This window comes from Schistocerca piceifrons, chromosome 10, assembly GCF_021461385.2.
Source record: "Schistocerca piceifrons isolate TAMUIC-IGC-003096 chromosome 10, iqSchPice1.1, whole genome shotgun sequence".
In the NCBI taxonomy this organism is placed as follows: domain Eukaryota; kingdom Metazoa; phylum Arthropoda; class Insecta; order Orthoptera; family Acrididae; genus Schistocerca; species Schistocerca piceifrons.
In genome coordinates this window covers 61,532,861-61,556,710 of record NC_060147.1, presented here as the reverse complement: position 1 = coordinate 61,556,710, position 23,850 = coordinate 61,532,861, and the positions used below count along the sequence as shown (strand labels likewise).

Genomic DNA, 23,850 nt, shown 5'->3' with positions numbered 1-23,850 from the left:
CTCAGGCCACAAATCTCAAAATATACGTGCAAGCATAAGGTCTTTCCCTGCTTACAAAAATTTACATCCAAACGACTTCTCTGAAAATAGACACTCGCTTAATTACTAAAACTACATTCAATCCAGCACAACAGCTAGCCATGCAAATAATTGATGCAGTATATGAAAACGAGGCAGTAAACAGGGTGGAATGCTCCAAATTTTTGGAGGTATACATTGACGAAAACTTGAAGTGAAAAGACCACATTATTCAGATTGCCAAACAATTAAGTTCAGCTTGTTTGTTGGAAACAAAGTAACGAACCTCCTGACATACATTCTTAGACAAAAGAACGATGCACCAGGAAGGAATTAACCGAGCGAGGTTTCGCAGGGGTTAGACACTGGACTCGCATTCGGGAGGACGAGGGGTCAATCCCGCGTCCGGCCATCCTGATTTAGGTTTTCCGTGATTTCCCTAAATCGCTCCAGGTAAATGCCGGGATGGTTCCTTTGAAAGGGCGCAGCCGACTTCCTTCCCCATCCTTCCCTAATCCGATGAGACCGATGACCTCGCTGTCTGGTCTCCTTCCCCAAACAACCCAACCCCAACCCAGGAAGGAATTATCCGAATGGGACGTAAATTGGCTGATGTCATGTACGTGTGCAGACAAAAATGATTAGTTTCAGAAAAATTGGATGATCTATTCAAGAAAAAGAGCTTAACAAATTGAGGAAGTCAGTAGCGTGATTGTCCGTATCTGGCAATGATACATGCAGTTATTCCACTTGACATTCCTTGACAGAGTTGTTGGATATCCTCCTGAGCGACATCGTGCCAAATTTTGACCAATTGGCGCGTTAGGTCATCAAAATCCCGAGATGGTTGGAGCGCCCTGCCCATAATGCTAGGAAGGTTCTCTTTTTGGCAGATATCCACCGACCTTGCTGGTCAAGGCAGTTTGGTAAACACGGAGACAAGCAGTGGAAATGTGTGCCTTGTGCGGGAGGGCATTATCTTGCTCAAATGAAAGCCCAGGATGGCTTCCCATGAAGGCAACTTTAACATTATAGAATTTCTGATCCATGGCCACATGATCTATCTGGAACTCTCCTGGCTTGACTTTAGGGCATTTCCATGCCATTAACTTCTGTGGTCTTCTCTTAAACGTTGTTGTCTTCAAAACCAATCCATTTGTAGTACAAAATTCAATTGACCGTTCCCCATTCTTGTTTGTAAGTTTATGCGCTGGCCATCGTCCCACCACACCTCGAAATTCCTTCTCTCATCCTGTCTTCGCATTACAGTCTCCAGGCAGAATTTTAATGTTAGTATCCGATATGGTCTTTACTAGTTGATCAAGTTCATCCCAGAATTTTTTCGTTCCGTCCTTGTCAGTTCTGTTTTAACATTAAATGGAGCACTAATATTTATCAGTGTGTATCTTTTATTTTCCACCTTAATTATTAACAACGTCACTCTTGAGGACTCGTATGAAAAATTCTCAGTGGAATCCAATATTTTATTGTGTACCAAGAAACCCACACCGAATTGGGGACATTTTCTACTACCCTATCTCCTAGTGGTCCCTTATAAAGTCGATATCCTCCTGATTCGATCGGGCCCTGGTCAGTATGTGTAATTCTTGAAGGACTGTGATAACTATGTTCTGTTGATCTGAGACATGTGTTAAATGTTTCAGTTTACCAACTTTCGGAATATGTTGCATGTTTGTTTGTTTATCCAGTGCATCACTAGGCTCTCCGACTCGTGTTTGCCCCTCAATGTGGCACCCCACCGCATCTGAATGATGTGGATAATCTCGTCGTGACTGTCCAAACCGATGGATTCTTTCAATAGAATACTCCTCATATTTGCATGATTGTCTGATTAATGATTAAGTGTCCGACCAAGGTCAGGGTTTACAATTCCAGATGTTATCTGGAAAGGTGATGGGTGAATTATGGATGGTAAAAAATGAGATTGATGGGATGTGTGTTTGGTCCGCGAGAGCTATTTTAGTTCTCTCAAATCGTGTATTCCGCTTACTTAAAGGAATAACGCATCCACAAAGCCTGATTTTTTCCTGTGTGATGCAAGGGGGGTAGAGACCACCTGTGGAAATGTTGTGGAAACGTGTAAACACTTCTGGCCGGGAACTGTGTAGCTGTATACATTTCCGGCCCTAGTATACCACTACTTACCTTTTTTTTTCTTTTTAATGAATCATAAAAGCCACACATGTAGAATTCACTATGTGGTACTCAGTTACGTAGTGTCAAGAAATTGTAAAGCACAGATAAGTTTGTAAGATGTTACTTGAGTATCTTCATAAAAACTAAAGGCTACTGTTCTCCTTCTGACACGACAGAATTTGTGTCACTTGATTCTTTGTCTTCTCCTTAGTTAGTAATACACTCCTCGAAATGGAAAAAAGAACACATCGACACCGGTGTGTCAGACCCACCATACTTGCTCCGGACACTGCGAGAGGGCTGTACAAGCAATAATCACACGCACGGCACAGCGGACACACCAGGAACCGCGGTGTTGGCCGTCGAATGGCGCAAGCTGCGCAGCATTTGTGCACCGCCGCCGTCAGTGTCAGCCAGTTTGCCGTGGCATACGGAGTCCATCGCAGTCTTTAACACTGGTAGCATGCCGCGACAGCGTGGACATGAACCGTATGTGCAGTTGACGGACTTTGAGCGAGGGCGTATAGTGGGCATGCGGGAGGCCGGGTGGACGTACCGCCGAATTGCTCAACACGTGGGGCGTGAGGTCTCCACAGTACATCGATGTTGTCGCCAGTGGTCGGCGGAAGGTGCACGTGCCCGTCGACCTGGGACCGGACCGCAGCGACGCACGGATGCACGCCAAGACCGTAGGATCCTACGCAGTGCCGTAGGGGACCGCACCGCCACTTCCCAGCAAATTAGGGACACTGTTGCTCCTGGGGTATCGGCGAGGACCATTCGCAACCGTCTCCATGAAGCTGGGCTACGGTCCCGCACACCGTTAGGCCGTCTTCCGCTCACGCCCCAACATCGTGCAGCCCGCCTCCAGTGGTGTCGCGACAGGCGTGAATGGAGGGACGAATGGAGACGTGTCGTCTTCAGCGATGAGAGTCGCTTCTGCCTTGGTGCCAATGATGGTCGTATGCGTGTTTGGCGCCGTGCAGGTGAGCGCCACAATCAGGACTGCATACGACCGAGGCACACAGGGCCAACACCCGGCATCATGGTGTGGGGAGCGATCTCCTACACTGGCCGTACACCACTGGTGATCGTCGAGGGGACACTGAATAGTGCACGGTACATCCAAACCGTCATCGAACCCATCGTTCTACCATTCCTAGACCGGCAAGGGAACTTGCTGTTCCAACAGGACAATGCACGTCCGCATGTATCCCGTGCCACCCAACGTGCTCTAGAAGGTGTAAGTCAACTACCCTGGCCAGCAAGATCTCCGGATCTGTCCCCCATTGAGCATGCTTGGGACTGGATGAAGCGTCGTCTCACGCGGTCTGCACGTCCAGCACGAACGCTGGTCCAACTGAGGCGCCAGGTGGAAATGGCATGGCAAGCCGTTCCACAGGACTACATCCAGCATCTGTACGATCGTCTCCATGGGAGAATAGCAGCCTGCATTGCTGCGAAAGGTGGATATACACTGTACTAGTGCCGCCATTGTGCATGCTCTGTTGCCTGTGTCTATGTGCCTGTGGTTCTGTCAGTGTGATCATGTGATGTATCTGACCCCAGGAATGTGTCAATAAAGTTTCCCCTTCCTGGGACAATGAATTCACGGTGTTCTTATTTCAATTTCCAGGAGTGTATATTGCAAGTGTCCCTCATGTAAGAGCATTTTTTTTTAATATTTATTTCATTGTGTAGAGATGTTTTGTTTTGTAGACAAGTTAGAAGCGCACGTTTTATACATCCTCGACTAATCAAAAATGTAAGTTACTATTTCACAGGAGTCCGATTTCAACAGGACTGCAATCGCCATTGTTCGATCACGGAACGGTTTCAGCTTCAATTCGGCTCTTCCGTTGAACAGTTTGGAAGCATGGAAGCAAAGAAATAACCCATCTCTGTAGAGATGAAGTCCAAAAATTTAATTTTCTTTCTTTTCTTATACTTTCACGAAATTGTATCGAAAGTCCGCGGTCAAAAATTCAATGAACAAGTCATCAACATCGCCTTGGACAGAGCATCCAGCGATGGGAGAAAAGGAACAAAGTTGTTTAAGATCCTCACCAAGTTTGCTTTTTCTTTTATCAGCAACTACGCAGACTATGAGAATCAGTCCCATCGCTGGTGGAATGTTTCTGCATGATGCGGCAAAATGTGTATGCGAGACTTTTGACTTTCTCGTATGTTCAAACGCTGCATAACTGGCGGATTTTTCATTCGAAGTGGTGGTGGTGGTGGGTAGTGTTTAACGTCCCGTCGACAACGAGGTCATTAGAGACGGAGCGCAAGATCGGGTTAGGGAAGGATTGGGAAGGAAATCGGTCGTGCCCTTTCAAAGGAACCATCCCGGCATTTGCCTGAAACGATTTAGGGAAATCACGGAAAACCTAAATCAGGATGGCCGGAGACGGGATTGAACCGTCGTCCTCCCGAATGCGAGTCCAGTATGCTAACCACTGCGCCACTCATTCGAAGTAATTTACGCTAACTTGAAGACACATTTGACTACACTGTTTCGAGACGCTTTACCGCAAGTTGAAAAAAAAAGCGCTGTGTGTTCCGCTGCTTTGTCAAAGAACAGCCATACTCGCTACCTACGCAGCTCCTCTGTTTTCGCAGTGAGCAGCGAGCTACTGTTTACCTCCTTCTCCCACTGCCCGCGGAGGCAGCAAACTGAGTTACTGCCGGCTTAAAAGCGTATAATCGAGCCCGATTGGACGCTAATTCGAGCTTTTAGGGCGCATTTTGCCGGATTAACCGAGTTACCTGCCGGGGGATAATGGGATTATGCGACAGGTAGTCCAGGCTAACGTTACGAAACACAGAACACAACCGCCAGAGGGTACAGTGTTCTCCCTGTAATTAGGCAAACTTTAATTAAATCTCTGTATCAATGTACATCGACTTACTTACTACGCAAGCCACCATACAGCGCATGCCGGAGGGAACGTTTCACCACTACTTGTCACTCCCAGGGACTGGAATATTTTAGCCAAATTCGGTGATATTTTTTTCCAGATCTGCTGATATATTTGCAACTTCATTAATACTTTTCCAAATCCGTTACTATTTATTTGCAGAAGTATATGTAATTTTTTTTATAATTCGGCATCGTCCTTGTGTAATGCAGTGTAATTTTTTGCCAAATTTCATGTAATTTATTTTTTAAAATATTTGGAGTTACTTTTTTTTCAAATCAGTTGTCGTGTTTTCCAAATTCGCTGTTGCATTTTACGAAATTTTATTGCATTTTTTGCCACATTTGGCGCTACTTATTAGCCAAATTCAGTGTTACTTTATGCCGAATACATGTTATATTTTTGACAGACTGATACTTTTCTTCGGATTCGGTGGATTTTTGTCAAATCTGATATTTTCAAAGTTCCTTCACATTCCTGGTATCTTCGTCATATCCAAGTTCTTTACGCTGGAAATGACATGACAGTTGAAGATTACACACAAACCTCAGCCATGGGGACATTAGAAGTCAAAATGCAGTTTTAACAGTCAATAACAATAAGTTACAAATATTAGTTACCTGTCACCCTCAGATGAATGACATTTTTACATGACAGAATTACAAATCTTGCAGTGTCTCCGTCAATTTCACGTTATTTCGTTAAAAGCTGCAAATTTCGCGTTTTTCACGTTATCGTCCTCGCTAAAATTTCCCGTCCCTGCTCATTCCCTTTCCTGTTCCTTTCGCAAATAGAACGGCCTGTGTGGCTCCGTACGACACTCAATTTCTCTCAGCTTCGCGGTGATTACGCGAAATATGTGTTGGCAGTAGAATCTTCCAGCAGTCAGCTACAAATGGCGGTTCTCTAAATTTTCTTGAGATTAAGAAGCAATCTCCCGTTTTCATTGAACCTACCGCTAACAAATGTAGCAGCACGCCTCCGATCTACTTCGATGTCTTCCTACAATCCGGCCTGGCAGGGCTTCCTAACACTCGAGCAGTTCTTTCCTTGAAATCTCTCAATTCACCTTTCGTACTACCCTGGCATGTTCGTTACATTTTACATCCGTTTGCAACATTACGCCCAGATATTTAATCGCCGTAACACTGCAAGAACCACACGACCAGTACAGTATTCGAACAATACGGGGTTGTTTTTCCTACAATAACTTGCGTTTAGAACTAACTACAGTTCATAATACAAAACAGAAATGCCGTGTAAATCGTTATGTATTCTCCTACAGTCACTCAACTTCCTCCTACGCAAACAGCAAACAGCAAACAGTCAGAGATTGCTTCTCACCCTATTCGTCAGATCATGTGTTTCAGATCTTTTCCTTTCTCCTTATATTATTCTCGTCAACAAGTCGGCTACGTGCGCACCGCACTACGGGACGTTCAATAAGCAACGCAACACCTTTCTTTTTGTCGGCCAGCTTTGGACGAAAAAATGCGGAGTCCGTTGTTGGACATCTTGGAATATTCCGACTTCGGCCCGTATAGTTTCATGGAGTACCGAAAGGTGGCGTCGCTATAAACAGCCATCACAGTGGTGTCTGTAACAGAGGTGCGTTTTTTGGGCGGAAAAACAGAGCATCGCATATATTTATAGGCGCTTGTAAAATGTCGACGGAGAAGTGGTAGTGAACAGAAGCACAGTGGGACGTTCTGCGTGGCGTCTGTCATTATCGCAACGAGATGGCGCAAACCTGTCCGACCTCCCGCTTACCAGCCGGCCGCATACGGCTGCAGCGCTGGAACGTGCGGACACTCTCACTGGAGGTGACCGACAGATCACAGACAGACACCTCGATGCCTTCTTTGAAGAGAAAAACCCAGATGGCCTGTTATGTGTGCATGCTATAGAGACCTCCATGTAGAGCTGGTGACTCCTGCATCGGAAGAGTGAAACTGTGTGGAAACCACAGTTTTCATGTAAGATGGGCCAACACCACATGTCGCTCTCCCAGTGAACTGCTTAATGCAACCTTCCAGGGACGTGTTATCTCCAGAAGGATGGCCTGCAAGATCACCTCATCTGAATCTGTGACTTACGGCTATGGAGATGTCTAAAGGGTGAGTTTTCCAGGGACATATTCGATCTCTACCTGATACGAAGGCTACTATGCAGCAACACGTCGCTCAGCTTCCACGGGATCTGCTGCAAGCAACTGTTGATCACGTCGTTCCACGTATGCAGCATCTCGCCGACGTCTCCGTTGCTCATACCGAACAATTCGTGTAAGCGGCGGATAATTAAAATAAAAACATTATGCTTTCCTCATTTGTTCGCCCCTCTCTGACGTTATCTGTCTACACGCCGTTCCAAATTCATTAAATGTGAAAGCACTGCTATATGTCTTTCTTGCGTGCACAGCGCCTGATTTGCACCTGGTGGTCAAAATTGGAACTAATTATTTTTCTATCATTAATCGGATTCGAATTATAATATCTACGAATTTAGGTGCTATACGATAATCACAGCCTGCATTGGACCTCTGCGAACAGCGTTTCTTTAATTTAACCACCCGGAATTTACGTACCAAACAGTGACAGCCGAAGACCAAAATAAAAAAAAAATATCCAATTCACAGAGTGCTGTAACTGTAGTGCCGACATGACGTGTAATAGGACGTTGTAACAGCTGCTGTCACTGTTGACACATCATCTTTGCTCAATAACATGCCTGACGTTCCGCCTCTAAACATTCGCTTTTCCACTTGAAACACCATCCATTAACGAGATTGACTCTGTCTGTTTTATGGTCAAATCAGTGCCAGTGCCAACAAATTTCGTCATCTACAGTATTGTGCGTAATAATATTTTCACAACTAACTTTGTTTTTAGTGCACGGCGGCGATGTTGAATTTTAATCTGTTTCATCAAGTTTACATACCTTAAATCCACACTCTTCTGTGTGTTATATGCTGTTACCTCGTCAAAGCGCTTGTTGAAAACAAAGTTTTTTTACGTTTTTATTTGACATTTGAATTGAGAATCAAACAATCACACACACGCCGTGAACTGGGATGAATAGAAACTATTTCCAAAAAAAAGTTCTATGCTATCATGTCGAAAGGCATATGGGAATATTATTCAAAGATTTATTTGTCTATATTGGTCGTGAACCAATGGAGGGAAATTATGTATTTGAGAGTTGGCGACACTGTGAGTTAAGGTTGTAGTTCACTTTATGACAAACATCGGATGTGCTTACTACAAACATTGTTTGTAGTACCACTTTAATTGTGTTGTTTTCATTTAAGTACATGGTAAGGGAATTTGCACGCCATTTCGTGAACCAAAAGTTCAGTTTCAAAATATTTTTTCTTGTGGTCTTCAATCCGACTCGTCTGATGCAGCTCTCCGTGCTAACGTATCCAGTGCAAGCCTCCACATACCCGAATAACTCTCGCCCTTCTCAATCTCCGTCTACGATTTGGATCCCCAACACTTCTCACGAGTACTAAATTGGTGATCCTTTCTTCTAGTCAGGCTGTGCCACAACTTTATTTTCCACACAGTACCTACTCATTAGCTACGTGACCTAAAAATTTAATCTTCAGTACTCTGCTGTAGCACCACGTTTCAAAAGGTTCTATTCTCTTCTTGTCTACTGTTCATCGTCCGTGTTTCACATCCATATATGGCAATACCCCATACAAATACTTTCAGAAAAGGCTTACTGACACTTAAGTCTACCCTCGATGTTAACAAATTTCTCTTCTTCAGAAACGCTTTCCTTACCATTTTATATCCTCTCTACTTCAAGCATCGTCACTCACTTTGCTGCCCCAATAGCAAAACTCATCTACTACTGTGTCTCATTTCCAAATCTAATTCTCTGAGCGGCACTTGATTCAATTCGTCTACATTCCATTACCCTCGTTTTGCTTTTGTTGATGTTCGTCTTATATCCTCCTTTCAAGACACTGTCCATTCCGTTCATCTGCTCTTCGAAGTACTTTGCTGTGCCTGACAGAATTAGTGTCATCAGAAATCATGGAAGAGTTTATTTGGCTTCCTCAGTGTCCAGATTGAATAACATTGGGGTCAGACTACAACCCTATCTCAATCACTGGTTCCCTTTAGGGCCTTCGACTCTTATAGCTGCCGACTGGTTTCTGTACTATTTGTTAATAGCCCTTCGCTCCTTGCGTTTTACACCTGCCGCCATGAGAATTTATGAAAGAGAGTTCCAGTTTCTCCATATGTACAAAATATTTTCGAATTCGGAACAGAAAATTGTCTTTGGAATTTTGTGAAAAGGTCTCACCACAAAGAAAACCCGCCCTTGTTTCAATGATTGCCACACCATAGCACGTATCATATCCGTGACACACTCTTTTTTCAGGATAATACAAAACTAAATGCCCTTCTTTCAACTTTTCAATATCCTTGGCAAACCCTATGTGGTACCATAATGATTCCATACCGCCTAGCAATACTAGGGTTGTTCGGTAAGTCTGGTGAATTTCTATGAAGGAATGCAACATTTTCGTTGCACTTTCATCGTTGGTAAGCTTAATTACTCCAAGGATCATATAAATGCGTTCAACATTGTTCAATGCACAGTTCATCGTTGACAGCCGTCTCAAATAGTCAGTGTGTCGACTGCGATTGAAATGGAGAACGCCGAGTTTCGTACTGTTGTTAAACATTTCCTTTTGAAGGATTGAAGTGCTGCACAAATCAAAACATAATTGGATGTAATTCACACCGACTCTGCACTATTTGAGAATATGATGCACTTTTGTATTAATGAACCCATTTCCAAAATCTGTGGTGTGGTAATGCAAGACGTCGAATAAAAATTCGTTTGACTAATATCCTGCACGGAGAATTGGCTATGAAAAATCAATGTGACAGATGGATATGGCGATTGCTCACAGTCGACCAAAAGCGTATCCGGCACAATATTTCAGCACAATGACTGGTTGTTTAATCGCAGTCCGCAAGATTTTTTTCATCGACTTGTCACTGTCGATGAAGCCTGGATCCATTATTACACATCAAAGTCCAAACAAGAAGTGAAACCACAGCGTACTACATATTATTAACCAGTCATCCTGCCCACCTCCAATTCCTTAAAGAACTGAACTCACACATATAAAACAGGTTCAGACGTCTGATTACATTACATATGAGTTAATGTGTCGTATATTTGCCTTAAAGCAATGGACAAACGCCAGCGAAATTGGGATTACTAAATAATGGGACACAAGCAGTCCTGCTTCGACCAATGACGTCAGACGTTACCACAGATGATGTATGGAACAAATTTAACAGCAAAGACCAATGTTGAGAAACAAAGGAGTGCGGGACGGAGAAAACATATCACGTACATTCATATTTCGAACATAATATTAAGTATATTGCTTCTTTGAGTCCTAGTTTCCTATTCTTCACTAGACTTATATAGGTCGACTGAAGTAGGGGCTACAAAGTTTTCGAATGTCGGCCATTTCGCCTTCAATAGTACTAGTATCGGCTAAAAAATATCGTAATAATACTAGTGCTAGCGAAGGCGGAAAAAAGCAACAAAATTTGCATTCCGTAATGCAGACCTGCTTCTAGTCTTCCATGTTCACAGTAATAGATAAGTCCATACCTACAAACGATTATCAAAAAGTAAAAATTCTCCAGAGTGAAAAAAAAAATTCTTCCAAAATATGTCAAACTCCCTAAGAATAAAAGTAGCTACCGAATGAATAGGAACGAACAAATGATTTTCATTAATTCAAAAGACAATAATCATACACAATGTCTAGCCCTGTCTTTTAAAAACCTTTTATTTATTCCAGTTTACAATGGTGGCGCCTCGCCACATAAGATAAACGATTATAATCATTGGCTCGAAAATAAAGACATTAATACTTGCAAGTGAACTATGACGTCACTGATTAAAGCCGACGGGCTCTATCTGGTGCACTGGAGAAGACGAAGACTATTTTGTCGTCTGGGAAGGTGAGACAACTGTTCTTTTGGGACTCGCAGGAATGATCCTCATAGATTACCTGAAAAAGGGGAAAGGTACGCTATTATGCTTCATTGTTGATCGTTTGAAACTTTCGTTGGCTGAAAAAAGACCAGGGCCGACACGCAAAAAAGTGCTCTTTACCAGGATAATGCATCATACCACACATCAGCGATAACAGTGACGGAGGTGCATGAATTGATTCCTCATCAACCGCTTTCACCAGATTTAGCCTCAAGTGACTTTCTCCTGTTCCCTAACTTGAAACTTTGTGTTTCTGGAAAGAAATTCTCATCAAATGAGGATATGATGGTTGCAGTCAGAATCTATTTTTCCGATGGCATGAAAGAGCTGGAGGACCGCTGAGTAAAGTGTATATACATCAAAAGAGACTTCGTTGAGAAGTAAGGTGAGCTGTTTGTTTCGTCTAAATTTTTTTTTTCTAGCTTTGTTACCAGAATTATCAAACCACCCTCGCACACCCTGGAAGGACAGACAAGCGTAGTACAGGCAGTCTCTTTAGGCATGCCTAGAACGTTGAGCCAGTTGGTAGAGGAAACGAAGTGAACTAGAGCAGAGGGTGCTAGAGTTGGAGGAGAAGTTAAGGCGGTGATGATTATAATTCCGCCCGCGCGTTCTCCCCTCCGCGCACCGTGCTTGTAGGCGGTGTCTGGAAACACGTCAAGCGAGCGGTCCAGACAGAAAGATTCGGGGGGCGGTAATATTTACGGAAAAATTAAAACCGGCTGCCGTAATATTTACAAGAGTCGGCACGCCGCTGTGCGAGAGCCAGGGACCTCAGTAAACATTCGGTCCGGCTGCAAACAGAGAAATCTATTTGAGAGCTGTTTGTTAATAACAGAGAAAGCAGAGACTCTTATTTAAGCCCGGGGGTTAGCGGCACAAGCTCGTCGGTGGAACCGTCACGGCACGCGAGAAAATTCCGCTACAGCCATCTGGCCGTACGCCTTTGCTTCGCGCTCGAGGCTATGAAGTCCTAGGACACAGGTTTTCGGCGCAGTCGTGTAATACTCTTCCGCATTTCGCCCTCATTCTTCTCTTTCACTGAGGGGATGATATGCTTAAAACTTCTGAAACATATTTTCAGTGAAGAAAATGAAGTCTGTGCCACACATGGGGAGGGGTCTGCCATGTGGGTTGTTAATTTTGATCAAGTTTTGCAGGACGTTGTTCTGTATTGAAAAACAGAGAAGCATGTGTTTCGACTTTTTTGCCAGACGCTCCCAAGTTTTTGAAAAAATCTAGGTCATAGTTAACGACGGAAAAATCGTATATTCCACGCTATACATAGAAAGACCGACTAAAAACAATTATTTTTTATTAGTATGATATGGGGTCCAAAGTTAATAATGTCGGAGTTATTAGCATTATTGTGTTGTAACTTGTGCATCCGTCATTGTAGATATCGAGCAGAGCGAAATCATCGGTCGAGACACTAAACTACCAGACCGCTGGACCATGTTCAGTTCTTGGTCGTGGGTTTCTTTCGTACGATATTTCTTCGGTGGATCTGATAATATTGTCATAATTGGAAATACCATTATTTCCTCTTTTTAAGCGAAACATCGGCAGATGTAATTAATGATCGAGCGTATATAATGTGACAGCTGATTTACCGGGTGATCAAAAAGTTAGTATAAATTTGAAAACTCAATAAATCACGGAATAATGTAGATCGAGAGGTACAAATTAACACACATGCTTGGAATGACATGGTGATTTACTAGAACGAAAAAAATACAAAAGTTCAAAAAATGTCCGACAGATGGCGCTTCATCTGATCAGAATAGCAATAATTAGCATAACAAAGTAAGACAAAGCAAAGATTATGTTCTTGGCAGGAAATGCTCAATATGTCCACCATCATTCCTGAACAATAGCTGTAGTCATAATGTTGTGAACAGCACTGTAAAGCATGTCCGGAGTTATGGTGAGGCATTGGCGTCGGATGCTGTCTTTCAGCATCCCTAGAGATGTCGGTCGATCACTATACACTTGCGACTGCAGGTAACCCCAAAGCCAATAATCGCACGGAATGAGGTTTGGGGACCTGGGAGGCCAAGTATGACGAAAGTGGCGGTTGAGCACACAATCACCACCAAACGACGCGCGCAAGAGATCTTTCACGCGTCTGTCGGACATTTTGTGAACTTTGTTTTTCTTTTTGGTTCTAATTAAATCCCATGTCATTCCAAGCATGTGTGTCAGTTATTACCTCTCTATCTACATTATTACGTGGTTTATTAAGTTTTCAAATTTATACTGACTTTTTGATCACCCAGTACATCGGGATACATGACGCGCTACGAGACGATAATGCTCAACAGACATGCATCTTGAAGTTGACAACACCGGAATGTACCTGTCTTTGTCAACCGTGTGACAGCAACGTTTTCGGACAAGTAAAGAGTTTAGGAGCACGACTTGAAAATCTTGCGACATCACAGCAGTGCAGAGAATTATAGGATAGGACGTATGCTATCAAAATTCATGCATCCGTCCATAACTAGTTGTCCTCGCCTATCTTTCTAGATATGTTTATAGACGCTTTGCACGCATCTAAATCGATATCTGACACATCTCTGTTTAGCAAGGTGACTCGGATAAGTATTCCAAGAACAGTGTACCGGAAAATATGTCAATGTGGCGAGATCCTGTGCGTGTTTTGCGCATGGTGCCATGAGTATGTATGTTTTGCCTGTCCTTACGCTAAGTTTCATCTCATTCATTGCAAAAAGGCCCTCGAATAGATGATCATCTACGATTAACAATAATATTCTTTAGATTTATTTTTACAGTCTGTATCACATTGAAAATAGGTGTCAGTACATTACATATACTTATTTAATAATTAATCACATCTCCCGATGTTTTTTTTACTTCAGGAAGGGGAAAGAAAAGTATTCTAGTTATCAGATTATTATCAGATACAGCTAAAAAAGCTACAGCCAAGAATCGAACACCGTCGAGCAATCTAATACCAAATCGCCGAATCAGAGGTGCCCAACCTACAGCATGCGAACACAAAAACGTTAATAACTCGAACATTATTAACTTTGTATCCCATATTATACTGATAAAAAATGTATGCGCTTAGAAGATCTTTCGTTGTAAAGGACTGAAAATACGATTTTCCGTCATCAACTTTGACATCGATTTTCTTAAAAAAATAGTGTGTAACAAAAAGCCGAAACACGTTTCCCTCTACTTTCATTACAGAACGTCCTTACAGAAAGTTGATCAAAACAGGCAACCCACTTATCAGCCTCTCCCCTTGCTAGTTACCGTTGCCGAATAATTACAGATAAAAATTGTTTTCCAAGCTGTTCGTTGTTAGTTGTGGATACTTTTGACAGTCATTCACTCATGTCCTAAAATTCGTTGTCGAATTTACATTGCACTCTTGGGCACTACTTGAATTACTAGGAGCAAAAAGCGAGCTATTAATTCTTAGCTGGCTTCCATTATCCAGGGATAACCCGGTCAAGGACGCTACTATAAACAGACGTGTCGTGTTTACGTAACAGCCGTTACTGGAATTACCCTCGGATCGATCTGCTGTTGTGGCTCTCGAATGGGAAAAAATCCGAACACAGCAAGGCCACTCAGTCCAAGGAAAGCCGTAAATTGTGTTGACAGCTAGCGTCCCCAGTCGTTATGTAGCGCGTATGCTCCATACAAGGCTTTATTACTTTCCATCTCAGGAAATCAAACTCGCTTTGCCTTATTGTAGCATACATTTTACAACGTGTGCTAATCAGTGCTTCCCTTGTTCCGGTGTCTGTATGATCCCAGTAGGTGGTATCATTATCTTAAAGAAAGCTGTTTATCACAGTGTCAGCGTGCCTCTGAGAAATGCAGGAATTTATTGTTTGTTTCTTGTAACTGTGAACTAGAACGCGTTTACAACAAGTTGCAATATGCTGATACAATCTACACTACCGAATAAGTGATCGTTTATTTCCTCGCAAGGAATCAGCTATGTTTTTTTTATCGATGTAGCGCTCCAACAACGAGCTGTACTTCGACATTCCAGAGGCATTGTTTGCACTATTTCTGGGTCTTTCTAAATATGTGCAGTACTCAGAAACATAAATAACATTCACTTTGAACGTGTTCTAAAATTTTGGAAAATCAAACCAGTTTTATAAATCCTATTTCGTCTTACAACAAGGCATATAAACTTTCATTCATAAAATTTAAGACGAGGGCCGAGGAGTATGATGAGAATTCGGCAGTGGATACCATAGAGGTGTATCGATGGGCGTGATTAAGGATAAATATAGCGATTTACAGAATCCACGTGCTCGGTGTAGTTCCTTAAGATAAGAGGTGTAAGAAAGTGGGAAAAGGATATAAGAGGCAATAAGTATAATGAGACGAAACAAGGTAGATTTACGTACCTGTGACACATTGCTGATTACATGCGATGTCCCAAGCGAAAAAATTACGTCTGTTAGATGGGTATGCAAGAGTGTCGAGGAGTCAAACTGGAAATTACTACCTGGAAATTCATACTTTCTACTTTTCTTACAGTTCAGAACATTAGAGTCTGTATATTGAGCAATCTGTAACGGAAACCAAGGAGAATGAGGATCAGAAATCGGGGAGAAAACTTGAAGGTCTGATGATGAGGTTATAATTCTGGCAGGCGGCAAAGGACTTGGAACAGCAGCTGAAAATCAAAAAAAGTTAAAGGAGGTCTATGGACGATAGTTCCCATTAGAGAAAACCTGCCGTAAGGGCGTCAAAGGCGCTTTGGCGATATGTACACTCACATCACTGTACGTGAAATAACCATACGTCATTTCCCAAGTTGTTAGTTCCCTGACAAAAATTCGTGTTGCACTACACATTCTTATTTTTTACTCCATGCCGAGGATGTTCAGAATGCCAAGATTGATTGGTCTGTGAATTCATATACCAGAAACACGCAGGCATGCTTCACCTACCTAATAGCCGGTATGTCCACCTTGGGCACGGATAAAGGCGGCGACGCGTCGTGTGCTGGAAGCAGTGAGGCCTTCGCAGGTCGCTGGAGGGAGCTGGCACCACACCTCACGCCCAAATCACCAAATTCCAGGGAAGGACGCGATGAGCTCTGACGCCACGTTCAACCACATGCCAGATGTTTTCGATTGGGTTCAGATCTGGTTGGGGGTCAACACATCAATTGGAACTCGGCACTGGTTTCCTCGAACTACTCAGCCATATTTCTGGCCTGTGACGTGGAGTGTTATCTTGTTGAAAAATGCCACTGCTGTCGGGAAACATGACCGTCATGAAGGAGTGTACGATGTTTCTTGGCCGTCATGGTGCCCTGCATGCGCTCCAGTGGATCCATGGATGCCCACGTGAATGTTCCGCAGAGCAAAATGGAGCTTGTCTTCGTACCACAGTATGGGTGTCAAAGAGCTGTCCTCCTGGATGAGGAAGGATTCGTGCACTTCCATTGGCACGAAGAAAACGCTATCGGGATTAATCAGACCGTGCAACGCTATGCCAATACGTCCAGTGTCGATGGTCACGTGGGCGTTTCAGTCGTAGTTGCCTATGTCATGGTGTTAACACTGGCAAATGCACGGGTCGTCGGCTGCGGAGGCCCATAGTTCGGTGTACTCTTTGTTCAGACGCACTTGTACCCTGACCAACATCAAAGTTTTAAAATATTCCTTTACAGAGGAAAGTCCAGGAGAATTGTTCCAGCTTAATCCTCGTACCACTGAAAAGCTGGATGAAGTAATTATTAGCGTCAGCGGTGTTGAGAAACAGATGAAATCGTTAAAATTGAACAAAGCTGCATGGCCCGATGGAATGACTGTCAGATTCTATACTGAATTTGCAGTGGTGTTAGAAGGAGGTGGTAACTGCAATCTATCGTAGATCCCTCGAACAAAAAACCGTGCCCCGTTCTTGGAAAAAGGCCCAGGTAAGACCCCTCTACAAGAAGGGTAGTAGAAGTGATGCACAATGACGAATCTAGACACATGACTGAGACGATATTCCATAAGCGCGCAGTTTCACTGCAAGCCGCTTGTGAGGTACGGCGTCAAAAGCCTTCTGGAAATCTAGACATACGGAATTGGATTAAAGTCCCATGCAGTAGTGCTCAGCACTTGTTGTGGTTGAACAGCTAGTTGTGTTTCACCGTGTTGACTGTGTGCCAATAGACCGTTTTCTTGGAAAAGCAAAATACGTGCCAAAATCGTGATGCATCTCAATGCAAACCAGCATGGATTTCGAAAACATCGATCATGTGAAATCCAACTCTCACATAACATGCTGAAAGCTTTGGATCAATGCAATCAGGTAGATGCAGCATTTCTTGATTTCCGAAAAGCATTTGACTCAGTACCACACCTACGCTTATTGTCAAAAGTTTGATCGTATTGGGGGGGGGGGGGGGGGGGAGATCGAGTGAAATTTGTGACTGGGCTTGGAATTTTTGGTAGTGAGGACAGCATGTATCTTGGATGTCATAGTCAGTCGTAGAAGTAAGTTATGGTGTGCCCTAGGGAAATGTGTTGGAACCCTTGCTGTTCATTTTGTATGTTAATGACGTTGCAGACAATATCAATAGTAAAATCAGGCTTTTTGCCCATGATGCAGTTATCTATGATGAAGTACTATCTGAGAGCAAGTGCATAAATATTCAGTCAGATGTTGAAAAGATTTCAAAGTGGTGCAAAGATTGTCAACTTGCTTTAAATCTTCAGAAATGCAAAACTGCGCTCTCCACAAAACGAAAAAAGCGTAGTAACCTGTGACTATAACAACAGTGAGACACTGATGGAATCTGCCAATTCATACAAATGCCTGGGTGTAACACTTTGGGGCGATATGAAATGGAACGATCACAGAGACCCAGTCGTGGGCAGAGCAGGTATCATACTGGGGAAGTGCAGTCTGTCTACAAAGGAGATTGCTTAGTACGACCTATTCTAGAATATTGGTTAAGTGTGTGGGACCTGTAACAGATGATACTGAACATACACAGAGAAGGACAGCACGAATGGTCACAGGTTTCTTCGGTTCGTGGGAAAGCGTCATAGAGGTGTTGAAGAAATTGAACTGGCCGACTCTGCCAGGTAGGCATCAACTTGAAAGTTATCTGAATGAATAAAAATATAGCAACTGACGTACTGTTTCTGATTGTAAGCTCTGAGCTGTAATAATAAATCAACTGTCGCAATGAGAAGGCAAAGCTGCATTGTAATAATAATAATTGCCCTAATGAAAAGGGAGTCTTTATATTGTAAACGTTAGTAATCTGACCGCAAGAATTTTGAACAGTGTAAACTGTCTGAATAATTAACTTTGACATGAAACCTAGAGTAATTGGTATTGCAAAATGAATCACAAAAACTGTCTCTGAATAACATGAGTTGGCCCTGATTGAATAAATAAAAAAAACATAATTTTTCTCCTTACCTCTATTCTGCGCAAATCTGGATAACGTATTGCAATACTGCTTGTCTTGCGCGCCACTGTGCTAAAGCTGCAGATTACTGTATCCACACAGAGACTCTCGAAAGGTACAATGAGTTCTCCGTTAACTGAAGATAGAACTGTTTATCGAATACACCTGGTTGTATGATCCATTAAAAAGAATTGTAAGACAAAGATTGGTAAGAAAATGAAATATGCGCATAAAAGACCACACTCAAGTTTTTTTTGTATCCTGTGAAACAGTGCTAAGGGCATATTTTAGATTTAATGAACTTCTTAACATACAAATAATACTCCTTCCTATCTCGCAAATCAAGCAACTTTCAGTACAATAACCAACTTTGTTCGATGAAGCAATTATAGTAAAAGAAAAAGTAACATCATTATTATCTCTACCTTCGACATACCATTACACTTGCTGCTTCACGTATTGATTGTACAAATTGAAACATATTATTGCCATTGCTTCCTCATTGTAACACAACAATGTCTGCATCCTTACTCAAACACTGCTGAACTGTGACTGCCTGTCTCTACCAGAGCTTAACGCTGCCTGCTCCACTGCGCCCTCCCGCAGCTCAGACTTCAGCGATGCAGATACCAAAATTATACATGACACCTATCAAACTATCCCGAGAAATCTTACTTACTGAGTTTCAAGAACTTGCTTTAATTGATGACTCCAGGAATATATTACCACCGCATGCGTGCCCCTCCCACAGAGATGGTGAAGACAAGATTAGAGTACCTAAAGCACGCACAGATGCATTTAAACAGTCACTATGCAAGTGCTCCTTCCGCAGATAGAGTGGGAAATATCCCTAATAACTACTACGGTGGGACGTATCCTCTGCCATGCACCTCAGGGTGTTTGCTGAGTATAGATGTACTTGTGCTCGTACCTTCGTCATTACAACATGTGCTAGTGTGCATACCATGTTCGATAATTGTATCCGTCTTGAAATGTAAAAATAAAAATTTTATCAAATGTAAAAGTGTTTCATTTTCGATGTTCCACCCGCAAAGGCAGCGCGTAGTGTCTTTTGAGGCGGGCTAATAGCACTTTTGCCTTGTAAAAATATGCTCTCTAGCAGTGTTTGCTTACGTCCACTACATACAGCGTACTGATGCTATTTGCTTGTGTTCCTGTGTTGCAGTTCGCAAAGAGAACGAGGAGTACTTGAGCGCCATAGGCAGGGACGACTCAGGGATGTCCAGTGCGGGCCAAAACGCCACGTCTGGCCCCCCGCCGTTGCTGTTGGACAACCCGTGAGGTGAGTCACAGCAGTTGATACCGACATCTTTATTTATTCGTTCTCCATTTACAAAGGCATTCATCACGCACTGTATTAACTAAAATATTCTGTGAAATCTGTACTGAGATACAATATTCTTTATATATAATACTGTACAATATCACAAATATTCTTGAGACAGGGTAGTCTACGTATGTCCTTCAGGCCACCATTGCAGCCATACCCTTCACACAAAACTCACATTCAGGACTGCCGCACAGGCCCAATTTGTTTGTCAGTTGCTTATACCTTACCAACACACGTCGTGACTCGGTCAAAGTTGGCCACAATTTCCTCAGGAGGTTGACTTCATCGATTTCTTTGAGTCTTCTACCAAGTATTTGTTCGTATGTCCACTTACACCCCATAGTTCATAGAGTCAAAGCCTTGCAGTTCTTCGTCGATCTTCCAAAGGTGACGAAGTTTGTTTGTGGATGCCAGGTCGGTGTATAAGGAGTTGTGGGTTGTCTAGGATTTTCTGTAAAATCTTGTGTCTGACTGTGATCACCTAATTTCATGGGGTCTGTGTTTCTAGAATGGGGAGCCAGGCCAGATGGGATAGTCCTGACCGTTCCAGAGTCTATCGTACATTTGCACTTTTACGTGTGCGCAACTCGACCACATTTGCGAACATTGAAACAAGATTGCTTTAAGAACTCAGGTCAAGGAAATTGGATCAGTGGTTCCACTGACTGCTTGTGTTTAGTCTGAGTTCATCATAACCTTCTACAAGAGCGTCCTCTCGTCTATGGCTGAAACACAAGCTTTCTTCTTCTTCTTCTTCTTCTTCTTTTTTGATCGGATTTTGAAATGTCTGATTGCCTGCATCCATTGGGGATCCAACAGGACAATGCCACAGTCGACACGTTCATAATTGCTACAGAGTGGCTCCTGGAACACTCTTCTAAGGTTAAACACTTTCAGTGGCCAACAAACTCCCCAGATTTGAACATTGAGCATATCTGGGATGATTTGCAATGTGCTGCTCACAAAAGATCCTCACATAGCCCTGCATGCAGCATTCACAGTGTCAATTCCTTCCATCACTACTTCAGACAATAGTCAAGCCCATGAGACACAATTGATTACTAAACTTAGCCAGCATCCAGCATGCACTGTACAACTGATGCGTCTTATGAAGATCTTACATACTTTGCTCAGAGACAATTTTATTGTGTTTGTTTGCATATAATAAAAGCAATGTGTGGGTAAATATTTCAATCAAAACTGAACATGAATACCCAAAAATAGAGTGAAGGTCCCATGTTTGCAGCTCTTGATATGTACATGAGCTTTACTTTTAAAAACAAGAGTGGAAGGCTTAGATATATCATGCAAGATTTATTTTCTGGTAGATTTTTTATAGTGATATCAATGTAGGTAAGATGTAAAGAGAGATAGAGAGGGGGCAGTTTTGAAATGGTAAGCCTTCATAATTGTGAAGGCAAGATTTGTCATTGAGTGGGTAGACTGGTGCTGTATCTGTGTTGAAAGTTATTTCAGTTCCTTCAAGAAAGTCAAATTTCTTGCCTGGTTCTTTTCTACACTGTTTGCCACAATTCTTGCCCAGTAACTCATTCTGCAAAGTCGGATTTGTTCTGGATGTTAAGACAGAGTACATCCCTGTGCTTCTACCAGTTTGGACATACCTGACTTTTGATATTCTTGCTTAGTGCTTTCAGTGTTGTGGATGATATTATTCTGTATTTTGTTGCTTGTGAAGAAGCTTATTTTTATGTCATACAACTTGAAGAGGTTGGCAATTTGGTATGAAATCTTCCATAAGGAAGGTCAGCTTATAACAAAAATGGTCTTCCTGTTTGTGGGTGGTTGTCCAGAAATTGGTTGGTTTAATTAATGTATTACAGCAGGATTGTATTCATTACTGGAGGCAGCAGATTTTACAATTTTTATTTCTTTATATCTTTCACTTGTATCCATTGGGTTTTTAAGCATGTGATTAAACATTCTTCTGAAGAACACTTTTTTATATTGATCTGGATAGCAAGAAGAGTTATGGATGGTAACACTGGTAATTGTTGGCTTCCTGGAAATTTCAGCATTTTTATATAAAGTTTTGTTAATGTCATTGGTGTTTCATTTCTACAGTGAAGTGAATTGAATTTTGTGGTCTAATTTATTAATTTCTTCGGCTAGATTTTCTGTTTACTTTGGTTGTTCTGTTGAAAAGAATGAAATGAGAGTGTTGCAAATTCCTGCAGATACGAAAGGGATTTTGAACTTGCGTTCATATAGTTTCCATAAGCTGCACTCATATGCAATACTTATAGAAATGCTTCTGGTTGTTATTCAGTACAGTGGTTCTACCTGACAGCAGTTTCTAGTGACTTAATGCATTACTGTCCCAATAGTAATTTTTGCCACACTTTGTGTGTTTCAGGATCTGCGCAACCTGCCAAGCAGAACACTGCCGCCTCCCGACAGTTCTCTCAAAACCCGGTGATGTAAGCACGGGGATTAGAATGCTTTTGAGTCTCGCAGCCAGACCACTAACAAGGTTTTGCCTCCTGCTGAACACCAAACCCACAGACAGTCTGGTTTTCTTTTCGTGAAAGTGAAAATTGAACCATTGCAGGTGCTATGATTGTCAGTTTCTATTAACATGACACAGACAGAGTGGCAGGTATTATAAAAAGAGAAAAGGAAAAGAGGTCCCATATCTTGGCTAACTGTTGTTTACTTCTTTGATTTGTTAAGCAATGCACTAATCACAGCAGAATGCCAAAGTTATAAATTGTACGAGGTGAAGTGAGATATTACACTTGAAATCATTACAGCCCACTATAAACTAGTGATTGCTTCTCCCAAGTGATCAAAATGCAGTCCATAAAGAAACCTTCATTATTCCAGTAGGCAGTGGGTCATTGATGTTTAGTATGCTTGAGAGCTGTTCTTTGTTCATGAAATTAGTGATCAACACAGTGTTGCTAATCAAAAATGACATCCTATGCATGTATTGACCTAACGAAAACTCCTAGTTAGAGAGCAATATATGTCTTTAAAATTAATTAATGCCAAATGCAGTCATTTGAACTTTTCACTCACTGAGGCAAGAATTCCTCTAAGGTTTGAGATGGATGTAGACACTTCTGTTAGTTTTGTAACCAATGACAACTGGCTTTGTCGATATTTATTACTAGTCAATAACTGTTGCGTGTTCAGATAATGAATTTACACATTTGTCTATCTGGCATGGCAGTTCACAATATTTTTCCCTTTCTTCTGTGGTGTGGTGTGGGGAGTTGGGGGGGGGGGGGGGGGGGTGGTTTGTTCTCTCGTGCCCCTAGTCAAGAGGAGCAACTGTCATGGTCTTAAATAGTCCTTCATTGGCATATGTAATCCTTACTTTGTGCTATCAGTGTCACTAGATCTTTCAAAGGAACATAGACAGTTCGCTTCATTTTTCTGTCTCTTCTCAGCCTTGAGAACCCAGTTCCATGCACCACTAAGATTATATAGCCTCTGGCCTGATTGAAGTGATTCTCACACATTTTAATTTCTCGTGCTCCTTTCACAACAGAAACCCAGCCTGTAGAAGTACAGCGGTCAAGATTTTAATTTCTTAAATTTTGTTCTGCCTTTGGTGTTCCACACAGCAGTCGAAAAAGGTTTGGCTGGATTCACCATTGTAGTTACAGGGTGTACTACACATCATAGAGACTGTGGTGTCACCGCCAGACACCACACTTGCTAGGTGGTAGTTTAAATCGGCCGCGGTCCATGTAGTACATGTCGGACCCGCGTGTCGCCACTGTGATCGCAGACCTAGCGCCACCACCAAGGCAGGTCTCGTGATACGAGAGTGGACTCGGCCCCAGTTGTACGAGAACCAAGCTACCGCCCAGTTGTACGCGAACCTAGCTATCGCCCAGTTGTACGAAGCCTTTCTCTCTCATTAGCCGAGAGACAGAATAGCCATCAGCTAAGTTAATGGCTACGAACTAGCAAGG

The 23,850-nt window shown here is 42.5% G+C and overlaps 1 protein-coding gene across 1 annotated transcript in view; it reads left to right on the top strand.

Annotated features, from left to right (window-relative positions):
- LOC124718693 overlaps positions 1-23,048 on the top strand; it is a 247,314-nt gene extending 224,266 nt beyond the window's left edge. Inside the window, exons 2-3 of the mRNA XM_047244316.1 lie at positions 19,742-19,858; positions 22,281-23,048. Coding sequence (XP_047100272.1) covers positions 19,742-19,857 — 116 coding nt within the window. The 3' untranslated portion in view covers position 19,858; positions 22,281-23,048. The remainder of the gene's footprint in view (positions 1-19,741; positions 19,859-22,280) is intronic.
- Positions 23,049-23,850: the final 802 nt, after the last annotated feature.